This window comes from Cataglyphis hispanica, chromosome 14 (genome assembly GCF_021464435.1).
Source record: "Cataglyphis hispanica isolate Lineage 1 chromosome 14, ULB_Chis1_1.0, whole genome shotgun sequence".
Lineage (NCBI taxonomy): Eukaryota > Metazoa > Arthropoda > Insecta > Hymenoptera > Formicidae > Cataglyphis > Cataglyphis hispanica.
The window spans coordinates 814,066-836,956 of record NC_065967.1 but is presented as its reverse complement, the minus strand read 5'-3'; the positions used below and the strand labels follow the sequence as shown (position 1 = coordinate 836,956).

Genomic DNA, 22,891 nt, shown 5'->3' with positions numbered 1-22,891 from the left:
TAGAACTAATAATAGATTTTAGTGATCTTTCCAAATATTAGAAAAGAAAATGTGATAATTATGAGTCTTAGCGACTTACCGGTGTCCCTGGTACGAAGTCTTGACGAGTTTCACCGCGAAAAGGAACTGTATGGCGCAGACCAACAGACAACACAAGTTGAGCGACAGGGCGAGAGCACACAACGCTAGGGTGACCTCATAAACAATGACAAACTCCTCGGGACTGATGAGACTGTTGGACGTGACTGTGAGCGGTGAGATTTTCAACAGAAAGATAACTGAGAGCAGTGCCAGAAGTAGAGACACTAGGCACAATAGTCCAAGGCTCGTCAGCATCTCTTTCACGCCTGCTTCGTCGTTCCGATGAAGATTCCTAGACAGGGACGAGGACCAGGAGGTATTGAGGGGTATTACCGTTGGCCCGCCAGCTACCTGGCCGGCCACGACAGGAAGCGCAGGTGCGGCAGGTGCGGGTGACGGCGTATTCTGGCTCGGCAACCGCGACAGCCTGGAGATGTCGAGACCACCGTTCGCTTTCGGACGATCTTGATGCAAGGCGCTCGTTTGCGAGATGACGGTATGGCCCAGCTGACTCGCGACCGAAATGTTGTTATGGTTGTTATTATTATTGTTGGCGCCGTTATTGTTACCATTAGCGCCGGCTACCGGACTGACGCTGTTGACCGAGTGCTTGGAGGTCGACAGCGTCGACACATTGAGCGCGTGCGAGTGATTCAAGCGTTGCGACAGATTGTTGACGCTCAGCTGGGAGTGATTTAACGGATGCCGGTGTGTCGACGAGGGCGTCGTCGCCGATTGATGCGCCATCGATCTCTGCACCATGGAGTCGTACACATCGATTCCGCCGTTGTTACCGCGATGTCCACCGCGCGTTGTCCCGGCGCCTCCGGTATAATGATGATGGTGGTGATGCTGTTGCGATTGCGGCTGCTGCTGTTGCGGTTGCTGCTCCTGGTGCAGCGAGTTATTGTGCAAATGGTGATGATGGTGCCCGCCGTGCAACGAGCCCGAGCTCGTTTGATAATCATTATGATGATGCCTGGAGCCCGTTGACGACGGCTGCCCCGTCAAGATGTGCTTCAGCATTACTCGACACTCGCTGGTGTCACACAGGGTGAGGCTTCTTCTCTTTTCTTCCCTGCAGATCCTCACATGACGGCTACGTGACTGAAGAGACTACTGAATTACACCGAGTCACATTGATTATTAACTTCGATCTTCCTCAGATTAGATTCTTCATATCGTTTCCAAGTCACATTAATACATTATATACTTTATCCTTTTCAATCTAGATTCTTCATGCGTCAGAAATATCACTTCTCTCTTCATCACGCTTTGTAAACGTTCCACAATGGATTATATTGCTCGTTAAGCTTGCAAGTCGCACCAAGTTCGTCGTTTCATAACACGCTATTCGTTGATTTTAATCTTTAGGTCCGATTTCAATCTTCGTTATATAAGCCATAAAGGCACGTCATTTATCGTGAACGATTCTCGAGCCGGAAATACCTTCTCGTCGTAATTAATTCTTTACAGCTAGAAGAAGTACGTTTATATGTGCGAACCACAGGCGCTTATGTGGACGCTACGTTCCCGGGCTCAGCGAGTTGCTGCACACCAGTTGCTCCACCATGGCGACGACATTCACCAGACGGCGGTTCTCTCACATATCGGAGCGCAGAACTATGCGACGACAACGTGCTTCGTTAAGGGCATGATCCGCGGGTCGATCCGCGAAGGGAGTTCTCTCTTACACTCTCGCACTCCTTCTCTCTATCGAGGCAAAACGACGCGGTCGGTCGTGCGTGCGTGCGTGCGTTAAGGCGGCTGTAAGCTCGGTTTTCTACCACCTCGGTCTTCTCGTCGGGTACGCGCGAGCTCGTCAGCCGGCATGGCTCCCGAGATGGTGCCGGCGGTGCCTCTGAAACAGGTCGGAGGAAATAATTAATGGACTGACTGTTCACTCTCTCTCTGCACTGTCGGTCGGAATAGTCGGACCGTAAAAAGAAGGATAGATACGGGGTATAATCTACCCGGAGTGTGGCGGCGAAGCACGGAAAATATTCTTCTCTCTCTCTCTCTCTCTTATTCGGCTTTTCTCAAGTTTTGCGCGAGACGAAACGCGATTAATCACACGCGAGGGTTTTCGCTTCAAACAAACGGAATTTAAAAAATTTTATATGGCTTTAATGTATGAAGAAAAAAATCACAAAGATTTAGCTAGAGAATTCAGCTAAAAACTATCGATTAAACGGAAATTGTAAGAGAATCTTTTCGCAAGAGTGAGCAAGCGAGAGTACCTCTCAAGTACTGACAAGTAAAGAATCGTTTCGTTTTAATGGACTGTAAAGCGATCGTATCATGACGAAAGGTTTTAAAACGCGATTATATCCTTAACGACTAACACATACTATAACGCTAAAGAATTGTGGGATCAAAGCTATTGTCGCAATTTTTTTTTCCAGCACACATCTCAATCAGAACGTAAACAACTTTTTAGTGCTTGTTTTATAATTTCACAACATCTGCTTCTTCAATTCTCTAACTAATCATATCTCATTACTTCTGCGACATTTTTTTTTTTTTTTGCAACAAATATATAATAAATTTGTTGAAAGTTTTTCTGGCGAAAAATATTTTATTCTTCGCGTATAAAACCCGAAAGCGTGTTAAATGCACAGCGGATCCTATCAAGATTAGAAATCTCGAGAATCCCAGCGGCGTAATTAGAAAGATCTCACGGTGGTGCGCGTAACACTTAGACTAGACGATGACCTTTAGCGGTGCACGCGCTTGCGGAAAGGCCGCGATGCGAAGCGAAGTGCGGCCGAGAAGCCCGCGCGCTCGTTGTGTATATATCTGATTGCGACGCGAGGAATACGAAGACAAATTGCCGGTCATTGCGAGGCAGATAAGCGAATCGCGGGGGAAAACTGGGCGATCTATCGGGACCCAATTGCGCCGATACATACTTTGCGTTACCGTGTATTATCACTTTCAACGACCGTACAGGACTCTCTCCCGGGTGCTCGTTCATAGATATTGTTCATGCATTTCCTCTCACTCGGCACGAGCGGGTCACGCGAGCTCCTCTCTTTATTTATCTAATGGATTATGCATAATAAAGTTATCTACTCTGTATTTTGAAATTGCGATTAGAAATCTACCCATGAAATCAAATGTGGTATTAAATATGTTTCATCAGGTTATCACATTAAAAAATTATTGAATTATTGAATTGTATAATATTTATATATTATATAATTTGAAGAATTTTTAATAAATAATCTGCTAAATTAGATCAATTAAATTTAACACAATTCAAGTTTTATATTTTTAGAATGTCAATTTAAAATTTAATTATTGAAATATTTAATTTATTAAAAAATTAAGATATGCGGAAATAATAATTAATTTTAAAGAGGAAATCGATTGTAAATGCGTCTAAGAAATAGTTAAAAATAAAATTAAAAATAGTTTTACGATGTAATTATAATATTATATACGCACACAATCCTATCTTGTTAAAATAATAATGGTAGCTTCCGATCATGTATCAATAAACATTAACGAAGCTAAGAAAAGTACAACAGATAAAAGCGCGAAACAAGCAAAAAAAAAAGAGTCGTAGTATCAATCTATGGCACGCAACGCAACGATTAAATGGATGATAATATACCGTGTGTTGTTACTGCAAACCATGAAGACTGTCATTCCGGATCGATAAACTCGATTGTGACGCCGCGTGAAAAAATGTACACTCGCGCAGAATGATTTTTCTTCGTATAAAAAATATTTGTTGACTATATTCCTTGCCTCGTATTTTTTTCGCACATTCCAAAACAAACAAAGAAAATTGACTTTAATAAAATTACTTTTAATATGTATATGTATATTGCTTTGCATTTTATTCCTATAATAAATAATCGTTTTGACAACTTGGATAAATTTCATTTCTTTTTGTAATTCGTAGTCCTAGCTGCATCATAAGTATGTGATAACCGATCGAGGGAGGGGTTCGGAAATTTATTATGCCGCTGGTTAGATATAGAATAACATAAGAGCGCGCGCAATTTTATTTAATTGTAAAAGAACCGTGTATATAAAAGTCGCGTGTTATTCATCGTCCGTGAACCAATTACACGTTAAATGCGGTTCTACGTGCATCTCGTCGTCACGGTACCCTGCATCCCGATCGACGGCGATCTTCGCGGCGTAACGTGATTCGATCCCGCAAATTCCTCCTCTCTCTCTCTCTCTCTCTCTCTCGAGCTGCCGCGCGATACATTGGATCGCGTGCTACGATCCAGAACCGCAAGATTGGCTATCGTGAGCTGCGTGCGGGCAGCTCTCTCTCTCTCTCTCTCGTTCTCTCTCCGTTGTCAATAGTCGGGCTTGACTCATAGAAACGGGTTCCGCTCGCATTCCGGACGTCCAGCCTGCCGTTCACGGCGGAAAGCGCATCTCCGCATCGATATCAGCGCGCGCGTAAACTCACGTGACGAGTAGAACTCCGATAGAATTCCATATCGGATAACGACGTTTGTAAAATGACCGAACTTTGATAAATAAAATTTTGCAAGATTGCAAAACGGACGACAGGATTATACGACTTTGTTTTTTATCGATATTTTCTTGTGGCGGGCTTAGAATAGTATAAAAATTGCATCTGTCATCAGTCTCGCATCCAGAACTCCAAACGCTGTCTTTACGTCATGTTAATCAATACGCCTGTGTGCCCAGCGAATTGATTACTTGTTCTTCGCTGAAGTAGTAATCGACAGGTACATTGGTAAAGACGTGCTTGTATAAAGTGAAAATGACATGTAGATTTCAATGACGCGAATCACTAGCCTGTCTATACGGAATACCTTTAAATTCTCCATCGCCGCGTTTACGGCCGCGTGATTTGCATGAAAACAGAGAAGCGCGGAGTTTGAGGAAGTCGCTTATTAGCGACAACCGCGATATTATCGGCACGGTGCTATTGACATCATTATCATCATTCCCATCGCGATGGGAATCTCTAACCAGAATGAGTGACGTTCGCTTACGTATCGCGTTTGCATTGATTACTTGCAGGTTCATTATCCTGTATTGATACTTTTCAATTTACACCGTTATATAAGTCAATCTAAAAGTAAAATTTCAGATATTGATATTATAGATAATTTTAGATTTTAATATTAAATTTTTATTTAACTAAGTTCTACATATTTTAAATTAACATTTAAGAGAAAGTAATTTTTTTTTTTAACAAAGCATTTTTTTTTTTTTTTTTAAGAGACGGGATCATAATTTTTGTTTAACAAAGAATTAACAATTAATTTTGCATATTGAAAAATATTAAAAATCCTTTTATGATACCGCATGTCGCGCAGAAAAATGAAATAAACATTTTAATTTAAAATAAGAGATTAATTATTTTATCCATATCTCTTTTTCCAGTTGCAGGTTCTTGCGAGATGTTATTTCAGCGCTTATAACGCAGTTAGAGAAATTATTATGGGATTACGTGTATGTGTGAGGCTTCTCTGGGTACGCGAGCGAAGTCCTATGTTGCTCACCGCTCTTATCCAATTTCACAACTTCGTCATCTTCCGTTGCGGTCGCGGCATCGTTTTCCTTCTTTTATTTCCCGTCGACATTCGCGGAGGACGATCGACTCCTCTCTCGCGATCGATATTTATGAGATAAATAGATCTCTCTCAAAGATGAACAACGCATCTATTCTTATCATCACCATTTATTCAGCGACTATCGTATCGTCTTACAATACATATCGCATGGCGACCTGCAAAAGTATTTCCAAATTTTCCATTATCGGTTAGTTGACGCAATTCAAAACTATCCTCTAAAAAAATGTCAACATCGATTAAGTCGATAATTATAAGATAAATCAATTCTTTATATTGTTTATGATTCGAATTATAATCTGATGATATGCAAATGTTCAATTCATTTTCATTATACTTTCTATTATGGTTAATGATTTTTTCCTTAAATGATATATTTATAGAAGCTTCGTTTCTTGTTGCAAGCGCCTCTCTCATATTATCGCGTGAATGCAAGTCTCGTGAAATCGCGTTAATGGTTTCCTAATGATTATATAATAAGTGTGATTCCCGGAAGATGTGTCGCTATAACGTTATTATAATGCGAAAGTAATCCGCATCAAATATCAGTTTTAACATCCGACGATTTTGTTATACATCGCGTGTCACCAAGATAACGCGTTTTGACCCGCTTCATCGTGGTCACGATTCGATAGCGGATCGTGAAGCGCTAACGGGGCGAATCGATGCCCTGGCGTCGAGCAAAGGCTCGCGCGCGGCTGTTTCTGTTTCCACGTAACGGTCGCAATAAATATGGGCACTGGAGGGATCATCTATTGCGACTAGATCTGCAGCAAGGTCAATGATTTTCCGACCGCGGACCGATGAACTTACGCCTCGCGCTAGTGTACGTACGCACGTATACCAGGATCCGGTCGTGGAGTCGGGTCTCGACACGGCGGTAAGAGGGCAAGGAAGAGAGACAGAGAGAGAGAGCGAGGAAAGAGACAGAGGGAGAGAAATAAGGAGGGAAAGGAGAGTTCGAAAGAGAGATAGAGAAGGCAAGGTCGTTGCCTAGATAACAGTTGCAAGGTACAGTTCACTCGCATGCCTGCAACCTCGAGAGAGGAGGGGGATACAGAGTCGAGGATATAGGGATGCGAGAATAGAAGAGAAAGGGCGGTATAGAATGCGACAAGCAGAGCAGAGAGAGAAAGAGAGAGAGAGAGAGAGAGAGAGAGGGAAGAGCCGGGTGGCAGGAGAATGCAAGGGAGAGAAGAGGCTCCACGACTGCCACGAGAGAAGGAGAGTATTCGAGTAACAAGCGCGACGGGCCTCTGCAAAGGTGCAAGGCAACGAGAGCGAGAAAGGGAAGCTGGAGGGAGGAGAGAGAGGATTATGCTATCGGCGTGATATCTCTCCTTTTTTCTACCGTTGAACCGCTGCTACGGGTTAGGAGAACGTTGCGAGGAGAGCGCAGTGATGTAAGAAAGATGTACCTGCACACCAAGGGAGCCCCCTTCCTCTCCTCCTTCTTCTTTCTTCGCCACGACTTGCTCGATCTCTTCCTTCTCACCGTATTGCCCTTTTCTCCCCCTTTCTCTTTCCTCGTCTCTTTATCTACCGCGTATTCTCCGTGTACCCTTTCGCCCTGCGTATTCGATCTCGCTCCTCGCTCCCCCCTACCCCTCACCCCATTCCAGACCGATACGAGAACGGGGCCCCTACGCGTACGCGTCCGGGCCCGCCGAATTTAACGTGGCAGGTGCCTGCTGAATGGACGCAAGCTAGGGCCCCATCGACCCCATCCCCCTTCCCTCTCTTCCTGCTTCGTCTCGATGCCGGGCCGTCTCTCTGCCCGCTTGACTTTCTCTGTCTTCCCTATCTATGGCCGGCTTCTCTCGGCCTTTTTCGCCTCTCTGCCCCGCGATGATGGCCGCGATCGCTCTTGCTTGCTTTATGGCATACACAAAAAACGTTGGACGGGCGTTCTCTCAATCATTTACAGAGTCACTCCGCGATGACGAGATCCTCGACTCTTCTCCTCCTGTTTTTCTTCCTCGTTTTTTTTTTTGCGCTTCTTCGCGCTCACCGATCGCTTTTGCTCTACTCGCCGCCGTTGTTTCGCGGAATCGCGTAGAGCGGGCCCGAGATCGCTGTTACCTGCCGGCGGATCGCGCTGCTCCCCGAGAAAACAGGTGGAAGATACACAGACAGGTTAGGGACTGATAGACTGAGCGGCGAATGAATGGCACGTCATTCCCTAGCACGAAACGGAAAGCTTTCAAATCGAGGAATTTTTAGGGGATATAAGATAGAAACAGGGCAGGCAGGTATTGACAACCTCAGAAGAGATCGAGAAAATCATATAGACGAGTTTCAAAAATCTTCAAATATTTTTTTAATCATCATTAACGATTTTTGGCTAATTTAATTTTAGATAATAAGATCGAATCAATTTTTTCTCAACAAAATTGAATTATGTTTTAATATAAAAAATAAATAAGAAGAGAACCTTTCTTCCCCTAATCATTCTGTATATAAAAAATATAATTTATAAACAGATATAAATAATACTGCTTAGGAGATTATCTTATAGCCGATCTCTACAATTTTTTGTCATAATTAATCGATTTTTTCTAAATCATATTTTTAATTATAAAATAAATATCGACAAATACAATTTAATTACGTGCCATTAGCATCATCTAATATTATTAGAATTGGCTATATCCATATCTCGTCGAGAAGATCGTGAATCTGTTCTCGAACAATACGATTGCTTCGAGAGATGAGAAAGTAGGGAGGAGAGCGCGTCGGACAGGATCGGGCAAAGGTAAGAAGAGAGAATGCAAGGAAGAATTGTGGGAAAGGAGAGAAAATTGCAAAACGACATACCGTGCGACCGCACACGCCGAGAGGATAATTCCACGGTGCGGCTCAAAACCGCGCGCAATTTGGCCTCACGCCATCGTTTAAAGTATGTTACGACGAACAAATATCACTGTCGTTAAAAAGAGAAAATAACAGGGAACACGAAATTTACGCGGTAAAGTCTGACAATCTAAAGTTGACAATATAAAGCAAGAGATAAAGCACTACTACGAATCATAATTACTTTTTTGATTTTTTACTGTATTCTTCCGATATTATTGACATTAACACTATGTTTACATTAGAAAATTTGTATTTCTTTATTTTATAGTCATATGCTTCTTTAGACAGAATTGCACAAAATTTCGGTTTACAAATATTCATGTAATTGTCGGCATTATAATTTCTGTCCCTTTTTTGTTTGCACGCGATTTTGCTTGCCGAGTGTGTTAATATATGATTTACACGAGAAGATAGAATTATCGCCGCCAACGCCATTGTTACCGCCAGCCAAGAAAGAGACGAGTCGTTGCGGTTAACGCATGAATACGCATGCCACACGCTGCCACTTTGCCGAGTCTCTGACGTTTCGCGGGATGAGGGAGAGACGCGGGTATTAAAACCGAAACGCGCGCGTCTCGTATTTCCAAGAACGAAGAACAGGAAAAAGAAAAATCTGAGTGCCCACAAATCGGATCGCGATAGAGAACAAGATACGAGTGCGTCTCTTCCTCGCTTCCAATACTGTCGCGACATGAATGGGCACAAGCTGGGAATAAAATATCGTGTTGCAGTGCGCAACAAGGGGAATCATCATCTTGATGCTCGCGAGAAACTCAATTTGCAAATACTATCCAAGTATCGTTAAAGCTCCGAAAAAAAAATATTATAGGCTTTCAAAGAGATCGTCCTTGTAACGATCCCAAAAAATAAATATTTCAAAGATAATATTTAATTAAATATTTTTTTTAATAAAACTATCATATTAATTAACGTAGTAAAAAAACGAAAAAACGAAAAAATATACAAGAACAAAAGAAATAGGGAAAAGCGTGAAGGAGGTATGTATGTATATATGTCCCAAAGAAAAATGGACATGTATCTATTAAAAAAGAAGAAATAATAAGAAGTCTGAAATGCCTTCGGGAACGCATTCCTGTCGCATTGGTACAATGCACCTGCTGCTTGCGAATCTTTTCTCGCGATGAACGAGCGTCGGTGAATGAACGAATGTCGACAGCCTAAGAAAATTCAAGGCACGTACGACTCGCTTTTCGCTATTTTCCAACTTTATCTATTCCCCATAAACGACAACCGTAACGAAATCCGTCCGTGTGCTTTGGGCATTCTTAAATAATCCGACCTTGAGCCAGAACTAAGGAGAATGCCTTTGCCACAACCTTCGCATTAAATCTTCGTCATCAGAGGCTCGACGTTCATTTGAGTACGATTTAAGATCGACGTAATTAATTAAAAATCCGCGGAATGTACGAATGTACCGCGTGTATACGAAAAAATAATTTTCGCCTCGAGATTAATTTTACGATACACACATTCGTAATAACGCACGTGGCATTCTTAGAACGAAGCTTCTTTTAAAATAAACAAGCATCCATTTGTTTATCTGATGATAATAATGGAAGGACACCGCATGACTGAAGCAAAACATGCGTGTTTGCTCGATGAAGAGAGAGAAATAGGTCGCGCAAGCAATGTTTGGCATGGATACGAAACGTCAGAAACAGCGCGAACTTGTATGGCAATGACGTAACGAACTAATCTCGTTCGTGACCCAATTGTTTTTCTGCAAATTACCAAGATCGGCTATCTCTGATGATACTGTTCAAAGTTTATAGATCGCGGTATCACAACTTACATACTGCGGCGTAAATTGAGAGAACAGAGTCGATTAAATATAATTAAGAATCGAGTCAATTTTTTTTAATTTGGATTGTAATGCTATATGATTGAAAAATAGCGTGAGGGAGAGATTTAATTCTAGAGAGCATTCACTATAATTTTTAATACGAGAAACTTTCTCTCATCTCTCTGCAGCTATTGTTTCAGTGGAAAAGGAAATGGCATTTTTTTCCGTGACACCTTTTGCAATTTCTTAATATAAAAAAAAAAAAAAATAACAAAATATAATTTCGTTAATAGAAAATTTTAATTCATTAGTACTGCTCTAAAGTGATTGTGTGTGTAACCAATTATAAGCAAATTAATATGAATTACTTGCGATATATTTGTCAATAATTTTATAAATAATCAAAGCTTGCCAAGACATATATATTATTCGAGATAATTAATTCATTTTTCTCGAATTTAAAGTTAGACAAATAGATGTTTCGCGTGAATGAGATCGCTGTACCAATGTCACTTGAGCGAATTCGTCAAAGGAATTTGTCCGTTAATAAATTTATTAAAAATCAATTGACGCAGAGAGAGAGAGAGAGAGAGAGAGAAACCGGCTTTACTGTCCACATAAAAGTACGCACTCGCACTAACGGAACATTTTTATCATGTCTCGCGTACGGACAAGTGACATTTTTGAAAAAATGTAATAAATACAGAAACGTAAATTAAACGCAACTAAATAAAAAGAGCAAGTTTAAAGAAAGTTCATTTTCGCGTGTGTATCTGTAATACAGAAATATGGCCTCACCGAAATTATATACCGGTTTGGTATGTTGAGTGAAGCTCGCCGTGGAACGAAGAGAGAACGAGCGAGCTAGCAAACAAGAGAAAAAAAAGAGAGAGAGAGAGAGAGAGAGAGAAAGAGGTTTTCGCGCGTCTCCCCAAGTTTTGTCTATCCGCGGCATTTGAGCGAAAGGAATTGAAAGTACATATGCTCTCTCGAGAAAAAAATAACTTTAAACAGGCATAGAGATAGAGAAATAGCAAAGGAGAAGCTCGCTCTTCGGACTCTCCGTCCCTGATGGGACGAAGCGAAACCGGGCGGGCAGCTAACTCACCTCGTGCCACATTCCGCTGTGGGTTATATCGCCGACGACGACGAATAGTAGTAGTTAGTAGTACGATGATCGGTTAGGAGATTACGTCTCTCCGTCACGTGCGAATCTTTTTTCCAATCCGATTGACGCGGATGGCACTTCTCTCTTCCTTTTTCCTCCCGCGGCACCTGCACCGTGCGGTTTTATACGCTGCACTCGCGCATGTCGCTTTTCAAATTTTCAAACCAACACACACACACACATGAAACTATTCACAGGCACACGCCAAGTTGCGCGCGCAAACATTCGCACGTGAGAGGATGCCCGAATCAACCGCCAACGAGGGCCAGGTTAACGAGGGCTGCCCACATACCGACCGCATATACGCGCAGACTCGGCAACGGGTCTCTCACGGGGCGAAATGTCAACCGAAACTCGCTCGCGAGAGCGGCAGATGCTGTCTCGGAGCCGGCGTTCGCGTCACGCTACACGATTACGCGCGGACTGAACCGAGCGGCCGAAGCGCCCAACGACGACTAACTTCGGATCTTTTCGGACAGACTGCTCGGCCCGCGCAGTCGCACTGCGTGACGCGACGCTGGTGAGGAGAGGAGGGAAAATTGATCAACCGCGTACCAAAAGAAACACGAGCCATTGCGCAGAAATATTTTTTGATCATATAGAAAATGATATATCACATAAAATTGATATTTTCGCACGCATACGCACACACATACGTCAAATCGGAGCCGCGTATATGGAATTAAATATTTATAATTCAAAATTGACATTTGTCAAACATCAAATTTTGCTGTAAGATAATAAACTACGCTATGGGAGTGTCCGATAGCTGTGTGTATCAGTGAATAAGAATCAACCATAACTTTATTTTGTAATATATAATCGCTTTTACAGCAGAAATGTCTCGTCTTTCAGTGAAGTTATTAATGAATACACATAAAAGATAATATAATGCGCAATGGATATTTATCGTAATCCTACAATCAAAAATATTAAAATTATATAACTGTTCCTCTCCTCCAATAAAGATAATTTACAACATACATATCATCTTTTTTTTCCTCTTTATCCTTATATTTTAAGTCTAACCGACGATTAAGAGTGTGTCTCCCAAGCTCACACATCATATATAATCCTGTATGCTCGATCTTTACCGCGCGCATTCCTCTATAAACAATCTATGCCGTATGTTTTTCCATTGTCACGCTACAAATTTCTAAATTTGTATTACAAGACATATAACGCTTAATTATATTAGTTTGTATGCTACGATCGGATTAAACCAAACAAAGAGACAGTGCACACCAGTACGTGAGTCAAAGAAAGCCATTGTTTTTATCTTTCTTGATATATGCACGATATCTATAAAACTTACTGGAAAACGTATTGTAGAACGAATCGTCAAATCGTGCTCTTCGAGTATAACGCGCAAATCTCGTCAATACTCCAAGGTATGTTTTTTTTATATGTACAATATATAAAATAATTAAGAAATCCGTGCAAAAAGCATTACGTTCATTCCAGTTGACTCCAATATTCGTTCATATTTTTTTTTTTTCCTTTTTTTTATTTGGAACGTACAAATAACATTTTCGCTACATGATTACAAGTATATCAGGATATCTGAAAGCAAAAGGAATACACTCTCGATCGATTGATAAAGTCGAGAAAGCGAATTCGTTAAATAGCGGCAATCTATATTTTTCATGCAAGGATTCCGTTCATGTCTCTAAGAAATAGTCATAAAGTTATATGCAGTAATGAATGCCGTTGTGAACATGATCGTATTACAATTCTACTCGTAATCTGCTCGTAGATACTTTCGTAAAGAAATTTACACGGAAAAAATGACATTGACAAAGCTGCAGCCAATTTTTTCTATTCTAAGATCCTCTATTCTAGATTTTTATTTATCAGCTTTTTTAGCGTCTAAACTAATTTTTTTTGCATTGCTACCCTATTACTAATATTTGCCAGCCATGTGACCATAGTGAAAAAAAGTGAAAAACAATATGCATACTTTTATTTTGAATATATTAAAATCCGTACAACCAGAATAGGTATTGATTCCAGAATAGAGGGGAATCTCTTTCAATAATCTTAGAATATAAGAAATCGACTATACCTAGAGCACATCGAAGTTGATACATAGATCAAGAACAAAGATTCAGAAAAGTGAACAACTAATTGTGTGAAATGATGATAATAATGGCCGTACCATCGACATTTTTCTATCCGTCTAAAACACAGACAAATCTGGATCTAAATAAGAAAAACTGCAAATTGAACGAGTGAGTAGCGTGTATTCCGTCAGGATTAAGAAAAGGGGAGAGAAGGAAGAGGAAGGGATATAAGTTTATAATTTTCGACAGCCAGTTACCTTATATATCTCCCACATTTATCGTAAGAGGTAAATAAGGACAAAATTAAAGGTAATATTGGAATAACAGTATTACAGATTGGTGGTTAGCTCATGGATAATTGTCCATTAGAGAGTAGTCTCTCAACTGCTGCGTTTATGTCTCCAAATGTGGCAATTAATGCTGAAAAAATAAAAGTATGATATATTTGCATTATTAAATATGAATTGCATAATATGCTATATATTAAATTATAAAATGTTATATTAAAACATTATTTAATTTATACAATAAAAACGTGAAGTTAACTATTTTATATATAGAAACATGATATAAAAAATCTATCTATATTAAATATAAAATATCATATTGATAAAAAAAAAAATTATTTATTTATCTTTCCATGATCTTTGCATTAATAAAACGAAAAGCACTTTAATATAATTGTTTATATCAATTATAAATATTTATATATATAAAATATACAAAAATTTAAAAAGAAAGAGAACTGTGTTAACTCTAACCTTGTAAGTTAGCATCTCTATTAAGGAAACCCATAGCCGTAAGTTGCTCTAGCTGTGCTCTGTAACGTTCCTCTGGTGGAGGTACAGGTTGACCGTCAACTTCTACACCTTGATTTAATGCCATTGCAGAAACCTAGCACACATAGATACAATATGATTTGAGACACAAGTATAATGCTATATAAGAAATATTTTTATTATATGCATATTTCATTTTATATTCATTTGCTATTAAAAATATTGATTGCATTGAAAAAAATTACATTACATGTATCTATAAATTTATTAATTAAATCAATTGTTTTAAAAAAGTAGTTATTTATTTCAAGATGCTCCTTATATATTAAAAAAAATATATTAAATTATAAACCTAGAAGTTAAATATGTATTAATATAATATTAGATTAAATAAATTTTAAATGATATTAATAATATTTCTCTTACCATACGTGCCATAAACTGAGAAAACGCGTCCTGTTGATTGGTGTCCGATGGTTGACTGGTCGGTACACTGGGGTTCGGGCCACTTGTGTTCGGTGTTGTAGTCGCAGGTGGAACCGTGAGGCCCATACTAAACATGCACATACACACGCGCACTTATAATCACGCGCCAACAACATATTGATTCATGACATTAGTGATATTAGTGAGAACGAAAAAATTTACTTTTCCACAAGTTCGGGAGCGACGGTGCGCAGCTGCTCCATACCCTGCTGAATCTGCATGATAGCGGCCAAGGCATCTGGATTGGTTACGACGCTTTGTATCTGCGGATTCTGCATTTGTTGTATGAAGGTGGGCATCATGGCGCGCATCTGTTCTTGCATCTGCGGATTGCCGCGGAGAAAAGGATTCGCCGCGATCACCCGACTAGCCATCGCCGGATCGGCCGCCATTGCCTCTAACATAGATCTCGTATACGGAGCGTTCAACATGTTTCGCATCAGCTGCGGATTCTCCATCATCTGCGCCGTGAGGCTCTGCATTCCCGGTGAATCTAGCAGACCTCTGCTCTGACCCTGCTGTTGACCTGTACTGCTGTCATTCTGGCTCTGACCCCACGGATTCGGTAGCGGGTCCCGATTTTCTTGGCCTTGTTGCGGATTCTGCGCATCCTGATTAGAGGAATTGTTTTCCACTAAAGCAGCGAAGGGATTACGACCATTCGTCGCTGCCGCCAACATCGGTTCCTGTATATCGCGGTACATGCGACGTAGTGCGCTGTAGCCACCTGGTATGCTTTCTAGATTAGATAGAGCTCGATCGTGCGAGCGCATCAATTCCTGCAGCATCGATGGGTTACGTGCCAATTCCATCGTTTGCCTAATAAACAATTTTCATGTGCAATATTGTGCAATATTGCAAAGCACGTAATCTAAATTCAAATTTTGAAATATTTATTCAACAAATAAATTTAATTTAATTAAACAAATTAACAAATACAAAAAAGAAGATACAAAAAAGAAAAAAATTGTAAATTGAATAATGTGCAAAACTAAGAAAAATTTGAACAATTTAATAAAATATAGACATTGAAAAATTTTTTATTTGAAATAGATATTTGATATAAAGTAGAGACTTTAATACATGCGTGCTGTACACATTTGTAAATCAAATGATCAAAAAGATAAAATAGAAATATATGTAACTTGGCTATTGTATTCAAATTAATTATATGGATTTGAATTATTTGCAATCACGTTTTGTGCTTACCGTAAAAGTTCAGGATTGTTTAGCATATGACTGATTTCTGGATTACGTTGCATCAATTCTTGCATTTGAGGATTTGCAGTAACCAGGTTGCGCATGTTTTCTGGATCATTCATCAGACTTTGGACCAAGGGATTATCAAGCACTTGACGCATTGTTTCCGGATTTGATAATAATTCCCGTTGCATACGTTGCTGCAAGTCTATGAAATTAGCTGATCCCATACCAAGAGACTCTAATCCCATTAGTCCACCTAAACTTCCCAAACCAAATGGACTAGCGCTGACATCAGCTACAATAAAAAATTTACAAATATCTCTAATATTATCATAAACATTCCTTTGTGCGATTTATATATGTACATATTTACATATTTAAAATTTAAATATGATTAATATTCTCAATAAATACGAGCAGTCTTTCACCAAATTATTACCCTGTGGTCGCGTAGTCGAATTTGACTCCTGATTCTGCGTAGATGCGGTACGCGGTGCCTTGATCACCAAATGTACCGCCAGGCCATCCTTGATGTTGTGCGTACTGAGTGTCTCGTGATCTTTCATGATTTTGCCGGCGAAGATTAGGCATAACTGATCGGCCTGAGCGTTAAACTTCTTCGAGACTGCCTCCTTAAACTGCCGGTGCGTGTCGAAGAAAAAAAAGCGAATAGATTAGAGATGAAGTATCAAACTAACCCAATCCATTTGACAGCTGATGATGTTTAGCAATGCGCCACGAGGGCAGCGATAGCCGTCGAATGGTATCGGGAAGAACGACGTTTATCGTCAACGCACTTACATCCTTTATCGTCGCATTCTCCTCGATCTCCACACTTTGCTTCTCCTTCGGCGTTTTCACATTAATGGTGATCTTCTTTGGACCACCCTCCTGCTGGCCTTCTGCCATCTTGGATCGGTAGATGACTCGTTACTTTCGACGCTCGCGCGATTCTCGGTACGTACGCTCGTTCTCTCTCTCTCTCTCTCTCTTCCTCTCTTTCTATCCTTCTTTCAGTCTCTCTCACTCGGACTCACAACCACGTAATTGCGCACCGTGTAAATATATCTCGACTACGGACACCCGCGACTCGACGACGATGACACTCCCTCGCGCTCGCGATCCGAACGTCCCGTGCGCCCGACGCAGCGATAAGGAACTACGTTGAATTTTTTCACCTGCGAGACTCTGGGCCCGCGAAACTAGACAGACTGTGCGGCCGGATCGACATGCACCAATATGTATCGCGTCATTCCGTGCTCGGCCATAACGATAAACATGCGGCTGACGGTGGTGTGAGTCACGCAAGAGAACCGCGTTCACCGCGATTCCGTCTTCGTGCGAGACCAAATTCCGATCGCACAATCGCACCTCCGTGGAACTACGTAAACCGACAACGGATAACGCAAGAACCGCTAGGTTATGTCACGCTGCCACTACCGCAACGCGAAAGCACTGGCACCGCGCCTGCGCGCTCGACGCCATCGAGATGATACGCGTTCAAGCGACGTCGTGTGCCGGATACGTGGTGTATTCTCACTAGTCATACATGTACGCAACAATCGACGCACGTGACTCATATCATTCCAAATATATCTACGTATTTCGAAAAGTCACGATAAATATTTAGTTTACATTTGTCTGATTGTTTTTGATATTATCTAAGATAAAAACATTATAAAACGATTTCAAAATGGTGTATAAATATATATCTATATCGTGTATAAACATTTTCCTTCTTGCACATTATCTTTTTTACAATTAAATGAGCTATGAAAGTGCATTGAATGCGAAAATACCTGCTGATAATTAATGACGACTAATCAAATCTGTGTACAACACTATTACTTATCTTTTTTTATATCTACAAGGTTAATACATTTCAAGTAATTAATATTATCCAAAGCGTTTAGATAGTTCCTTTCGCTTGCTTCAATAGATATGAATGGATATTGCTTAAATCATGCTTCCTGTTCTTCAATAGCATATTAATTCACATCTATGAACAGCTACAATTCTCCGGACAGATAATAGGGCTGATGAGAATACATTGGTGTCTAATTATTTAAAAACGTTTACTTAAAAATACAATTCCTTTAAACATAAATGACGATATGAATGGTTAGAAAGAGAAAAATTGTCATTTTATTACTTAGAGTTTTGCTGCGTGTGATGGAAAAGGACATTCTATTGACACCGATTTTATAGCGGTACAACTCTGTCAATTTTCCGTTTTATATGCGTGGGTTTCCAACCCTCTTGCCGTGCTCGCCTTCCGATCGGCTGAGAATCGACTGAGAATAACAGCAGATGATCACGTACATGTGATTTTTTGCTCAACCATGGCTTTTAACCGACGATTTCCACTTTGTTTGAAACGATTCTATATGCTCCAGATTAACGCCTATATAAAATAAACGTAGATCAAACCAAATATCATATTTTGCCATAAAAATTTCAATTTCTCTTAATTTAAAATGATAGTATAATGACAATTATAATTGAAGTCAGGACATATACTTTTTGAAAATACCATATAAAAATTTCTTTTCATAGATAATCGATTTAATTATATATATTATATATAAATTAATTAATGAATATGAATTAATTCTAAAAATAAGGAAAAAAAAAGAAATGGAAAGAATAACTACCTGCACTTTTCGCTAATCCATCGGGACTAAAAGTCAAAGCTTTTCTGTCATCCAAATTACAACCAGTCAAGAGGGTTACAACTGGTGTCTCTCCGTCACTGGTGAAACCAACTTTTGCTTGCTGAGTAAGATAGTGACAACATTCTATTATCTGGAAAAATAACCATGCCTCCTTGTCCTTCGGTTTTGGTCCTTTTATCAATGGAAGCGCCAAACGTTCGTGAGGTCTCTGCGCCCGCAAGAATCTTGAGCCACGTCTCAATTGTGTTTCCAACCATCGCGTCGCTTCTCTCGCTTGGGCGCTTACGCGTTTCACTTCGTCCAAAGCAGAGACAACTATAAATAGAAATAACATCAGTACATCAAACAATAATGATGTTTATAATGTATCACTAAATTCACTAATGAGATATTTTTTTTCCATTTCCTTTATGTTTTTTTCAATAAATTTACTCACCAACTGCGGGAATCACCACTATAAACTTCTTGGCATATACTAAGCGCTTAAGAGCCGGTGTATGTTTGGCTAACGCTTCATGATCGGGTACGAGATATGGCGACATCAATCGAGATCGTAACTGACTCTCTAGAGCTCGAACCTCGGCCTTTAACCATAATTTACCCATATGTCTCATAAGCTTCCCCTTCGAATGTTCAGGCCCGAAGTTCTTTTCGTCTAGACCGATAACTTTTGAAGCGTTCGAGGGACATGGATCCGTCGCCACGAATAATCGTTCCGTCTGATCGTATTGCACACCCGAATTCTCGACAGAACTAAGATGATGTCCAAATTCGATTAGCTTCAATGCTCTCAGAAGCGTCTCCTCCCGCTTATTCATTTTATATTTACGCAGTATCTGCCAATCGAGAGATTTATGAGCATCTTCCAGCAAATTCAATCCCCTGAGATCAATATCTTCTGGCAGAGGTACCGTTTTCACGTACTCTTTTAATTTCTCCATGTTCGACAGAATCGTAAAATCATCGGTTTTTCGTACGAGAGCCTCGGTGTCCATGTTGATCAAATTCAATAAGATTGTAAAACGTTTTAGCAATGTTCTCTTGGCACATATCCTTACAATGTCTGGATTACTTCGCAGCCAATCACAGCATACTTTGATAGACATAAGCATTTCCTTGTCGATCAATATATTTAGAATATCGTCCGGTTTTAAGCTCCGCTTCTTCAATTGTGCCGTGTAACAGACAACATTGTTCACGCCGCATAAGCGATTGTTGTCCTCGAAAGTACTGCTTGAGCTCGCGTTCGTCGTGATCGTTACAACGCTGCTGGAATTCGTTACGGAATCTTTATCACTTATCGTTTTTGAATCTGTTTGCTGATCAGTCGTGTGCTGCTTGCCATTAACTAAATGATCGCCTCCGTCGCAATTATCCGTTTTGTTAGCGATATCGCTAACGTGACCGTTCATTTCTTTTTGCGTCATGTTTTCTGCATTCTGGATATTATTCGCTGGTGATGGCTCTTCGTCGTCGGTATTATCATCTGATAATATGGCATTTTCTTCGCTCAATGCATCATCCCCTTCTGTCTCAGACACATCTGAATTGATCTCATCGCTGGACGATGCCAACGTCGATTGTTCTATATCGCTTGCGTCCGAATCGGAGCTAGTTCTCCTTTTTCGTCTACGCAATTTGCTGAGAAGACTTTTCGATTTGTCGCGAATCTTTTTGGGGCCTTTGTTCGCGATTTCATTATTATCTGATAATTTTGCTTTGTTAGTTTCATCTAAGTTGAGTACATTATTGTCATTGCTCAGAGCAGAATCTTCTCCTTCTGTATAATCTCTATTGTTTTTTTGCTTGAATGATTCTTGACTTCCTTGTGCATTCTTCAATTTTGTAGAATACATATCTGCTTTTGCGATTGCTTCTGTATCAGGCACTGCCATGTCTATGACAATGTTTTGCAGTCTCGTTATTATAAATTCCAGTAATTGTGATAGTATTGCCAAAGTTATAGCAACAACACCCTGCACTTCGCTAGATTCTTTGCTCTTTAATCTAGAAATTGACATTAAGCATATTGTCACAATCTTAAACACCATGTCATCTGTTAAATAAAGTGTTGGTCTGTTTTTGCAATGTTGAAGATATGTCTCTATACTATCCATATTTTCAAGGCAATTTGCGTTATTTGGCTCAATTTGTTCCATTGTTAAACATTTCTCTATGTCATTTAAAAGATCCTATAGAAAAAAATTAAGCACCATTATAACCTAATTTCGAAAAATATTTATACAAAATTAGCGGCAGATAATATCTCACTTTGTATATATTACAAACCTGGCATTCCTGATTTATTCTATCAGAATTTGGATTTTCATAATCCCATAAACGTAATAAAGAAAATAATCGCGTCACACAGTGATGGACAGAATTGTTTTCATCTGTACAGAGAGATTGAGTTATTATGGTTCTCTTTAAATTCCCTTCTGCTCCTTCAAATGATTCAGGACATAAAACACTACAAAATAATCATATGATTGTAATTTTTATAAAAATAATTTATATATTATTTGTATTAATATTTATTATTAATATCAACCTTTTCATATAATGATAGACTGCATCCAATCCATAATTTTTGCTGCCCGCTATAGTACCAAGCTGATTATAAGGCATACCAATATTTGGATCAATGGCTATAGCCATTTTATAATATCTGTTTGCTATCATTGGATCCCAATTTGAATCTAATTCTAATTTGTACCTGGTCAGGTCTCCAAGGCATACCAAGCTTCGATGGATCAAACGCATGACACATTGTTTAACTTCCTTGGTATGAGTTTTAAATTGTCCAGTCTTAGTTCTTGCCTATTAAATTTATTTTTATTTTAATATCATTTAATTTATAATCCTCGTTATATCGCCATATTAAAAAAAAATTTACGGATATCTACTCTTTCCATATGTTTACTTACATATGACGAAACACTTTCATTTTGAATGAATGCAAAATCAACAACACCAACAAGGTCTAAATCATATTCTATTTGTAGCCTGAGTATCAAATGATGATAATATCCCACACCCACTGCCAAATGAACCGACAATAATGCTTTTTCCGAATCATTCCAGATATTACCCTGAAACATAATGTGAATTAGAAAAAAATTTTGATATAAAATGTAATACTGCATAAAATATAATGAGTACAATGTTTATATATTCTTTCATAACATGATATTATTCTTTCACATGTATCATTATTGTTAATTTTTATTATTTAATATATTAGATTATTAATATTACCTTTCTAATTTTTTTGGCTGTATAAACAACATCATAAAAGGCTTTCCTCCACAATAATTCCTCTATTTTATGCACATTTCCAACAGGATCTTTCAATATCAATCTCTCACAGTAATCTTTAAGTTTCACACGTAACACTTCTCCTGATGGGACAAATATATCGCTTACTGTTAGAGCACGATTTTTCTGTTCATCCAATTTCTTGACAATCTCTGTCACGCTCCTTGCAAATATAATGCATATTATTTTATTAAAGAATTAATTAATATGTTTGCATAATATCATGCAAGATCTTTATCAAAAATAGATGCTTAGCTGTGATTTTTTTATATATTTATCTATTATTACATAATACTGGAAGAGAGATGGTACATAAATGTACAATTAGAGATTTTAACGACTAAAAATAGATTAATCGTATCTAGTAGAGGGCGCAAAATTTTCATAAAGTTCGAGAAACGTGCGAATGATAAGAAACAAGCATGGCGCGTATAGAACAGTGGGTTAGGTTTACATCTCTCCAAAATGACTTTGTCACCTTCGTCGCTCTTTCACGATGTGTTAGCGAAAATATTTACACTCACAGAGCGACGAAATTATTTTTAAAAAGGAATATTACTTTCGCGATAGTGGATACGGACGGAATGGCACGCATGATTATCACTTACTTGTGCAGACGTCTCGTGACTTCGAGGCAGTCCGTTGTTCGGGCCTCCACCGTAGCGTTACACAATTTCCTCATTTTGCGCGACTCATGACCCACGTATCGGCCGACTCGTCCTTACTCATTTCCCCGCGGTCTCCTGACACGCGCATCTCCTTCGCACGCTGAGAAATTCGCTCGACATTCGCCCGTCGTCGGTGCCGCTGGCTTATCTGCGCGGCTGCCCCCAGCTGTGTCCTTGCTATCCGTAAAATGCCCACTTTCTTTTTTCCGCTGTG

The 22,891-nt window shown here is 39.5% G+C and overlaps 3 protein-coding genes across 3 annotated transcripts in view; all 3 read right to left on the bottom strand.

The window, feature by feature from the left end:
* The window catches only part of LOC126854454 (uncharacterized), a 28,529-nt gene extending 16,402 nt beyond the window's left edge, over nucleotides 1–12,127 (bottom strand). Inside the window, exons 1-2 of the mRNA XM_050601223.1 lie at nucleotides 11,426–12,127; nucleotides 80–1,942 (exon numbers count right to left, since the gene is read on the bottom strand). Of these exons, the coding sequence (XP_050457180.1) occupies nucleotides 80–1,107 (1,028 nt within the window). The 5' untranslated portion in view covers nucleotides 1,108–1,942; nucleotides 11,426–12,127. The remainder of the gene's footprint in view (nucleotides 1–79; nucleotides 1,943–11,425) is intronic.
* A 144-nt stretch (nucleotides 12,128–12,271) lies between these two features.
* Nucleotides 12,272–17,457, bottom strand: LOC126854457 (ubiquilin-1). Its single transcript, XM_050601227.1, has 7 exons — nucleotides 16,818–17,457; nucleotides 16,456–16,654; nucleotides 16,023–16,311; nucleotides 14,976–15,632; nucleotides 14,754–14,880; nucleotides 14,310–14,442; nucleotides 12,272–13,968 (listed from the first exon to the last, which is right to left on the bottom strand). The coding sequence occupies exons 1-7, from the start codon at nucleotides 16,923–16,925 to the stop codon at nucleotides 13,892–13,894; spliced, it is 1,590 nt and encodes a 529-aa protein (XP_050457184.1). The 5' UTR covers nucleotides 16,926–17,457; the 3' UTR covers nucleotides 12,272–13,891.
* Nucleotides 17,458–18,074: 617 nt separating this feature from the next.
* LOC126854446 (nonsense-mediated mRNA decay factor SMG5) lies at nucleotides 18,075–22,866 on the bottom strand. Its single transcript, XM_050601207.1, has 8 exons — nucleotides 22,618–22,866; nucleotides 21,950–22,172; nucleotides 21,619–21,783; nucleotides 21,243–21,511; nucleotides 20,981–21,161; nucleotides 19,128–20,883; nucleotides 18,671–19,006; nucleotides 18,075–18,420 (listed from the first exon to the last, which is right to left on the bottom strand). The coding sequence occupies exons 1-8, from the start codon at nucleotides 22,689–22,691 to the stop codon at nucleotides 18,353–18,355; spliced, it is 3,072 nt and encodes a 1,023-aa protein (XP_050457164.1). The 5' UTR covers nucleotides 22,692–22,866; the 3' UTR covers nucleotides 18,075–18,352.
* Between the last annotated feature and the right edge of the window lie 25 nt (nucleotides 22,867–22,891).

Excerpts from the sequence above, each read along its gene's own strand:
- LOC126854446 (XM_050601207.1), bottom strand. The coding sequence starts at position 22,691 with ATGAGGAAATTGTGTAACGCTACGGTGGAGGCCCGAACAACGGACTGC. Across the intron at positions 21,784-21,949 it reads CAGCCAAAAAAATTAGAAAG|GGTAATATCTGGAATGATTC; the intron begins GTAATATTAATA and ends ATTATGTTTCAG. Across the intron at positions 21,512-21,618 it reads ATGAAAGTGTTTCGTCATAT|GCAAGAACTAAGACTGGACA; the intron begins GTAAGTAAACAT and ends TAAATTTAATAG.
- LOC126854457 (XM_050601227.1), bottom strand. The coding sequence starts at position 16,925 with ATGGCAGAAGGCCAGCAGGAGGGTGGTCCAAAGAAGATCACCATTAAT. Across the intron at positions 15,633-16,022 it reads AACAATCCTGAACTTTTACG|GCAAACGATGGAATTGGCAC; the intron begins GTAAGCACAAAA and ends ATTGTTTATTAG. Across the intron at positions 13,969-14,309 it reads TAGAGATGCTAACTTACAAG|CATTAATTGCCACATTTGGA; the intron begins GTTAGAGTTAAC and ends TTATTTTTTCAG.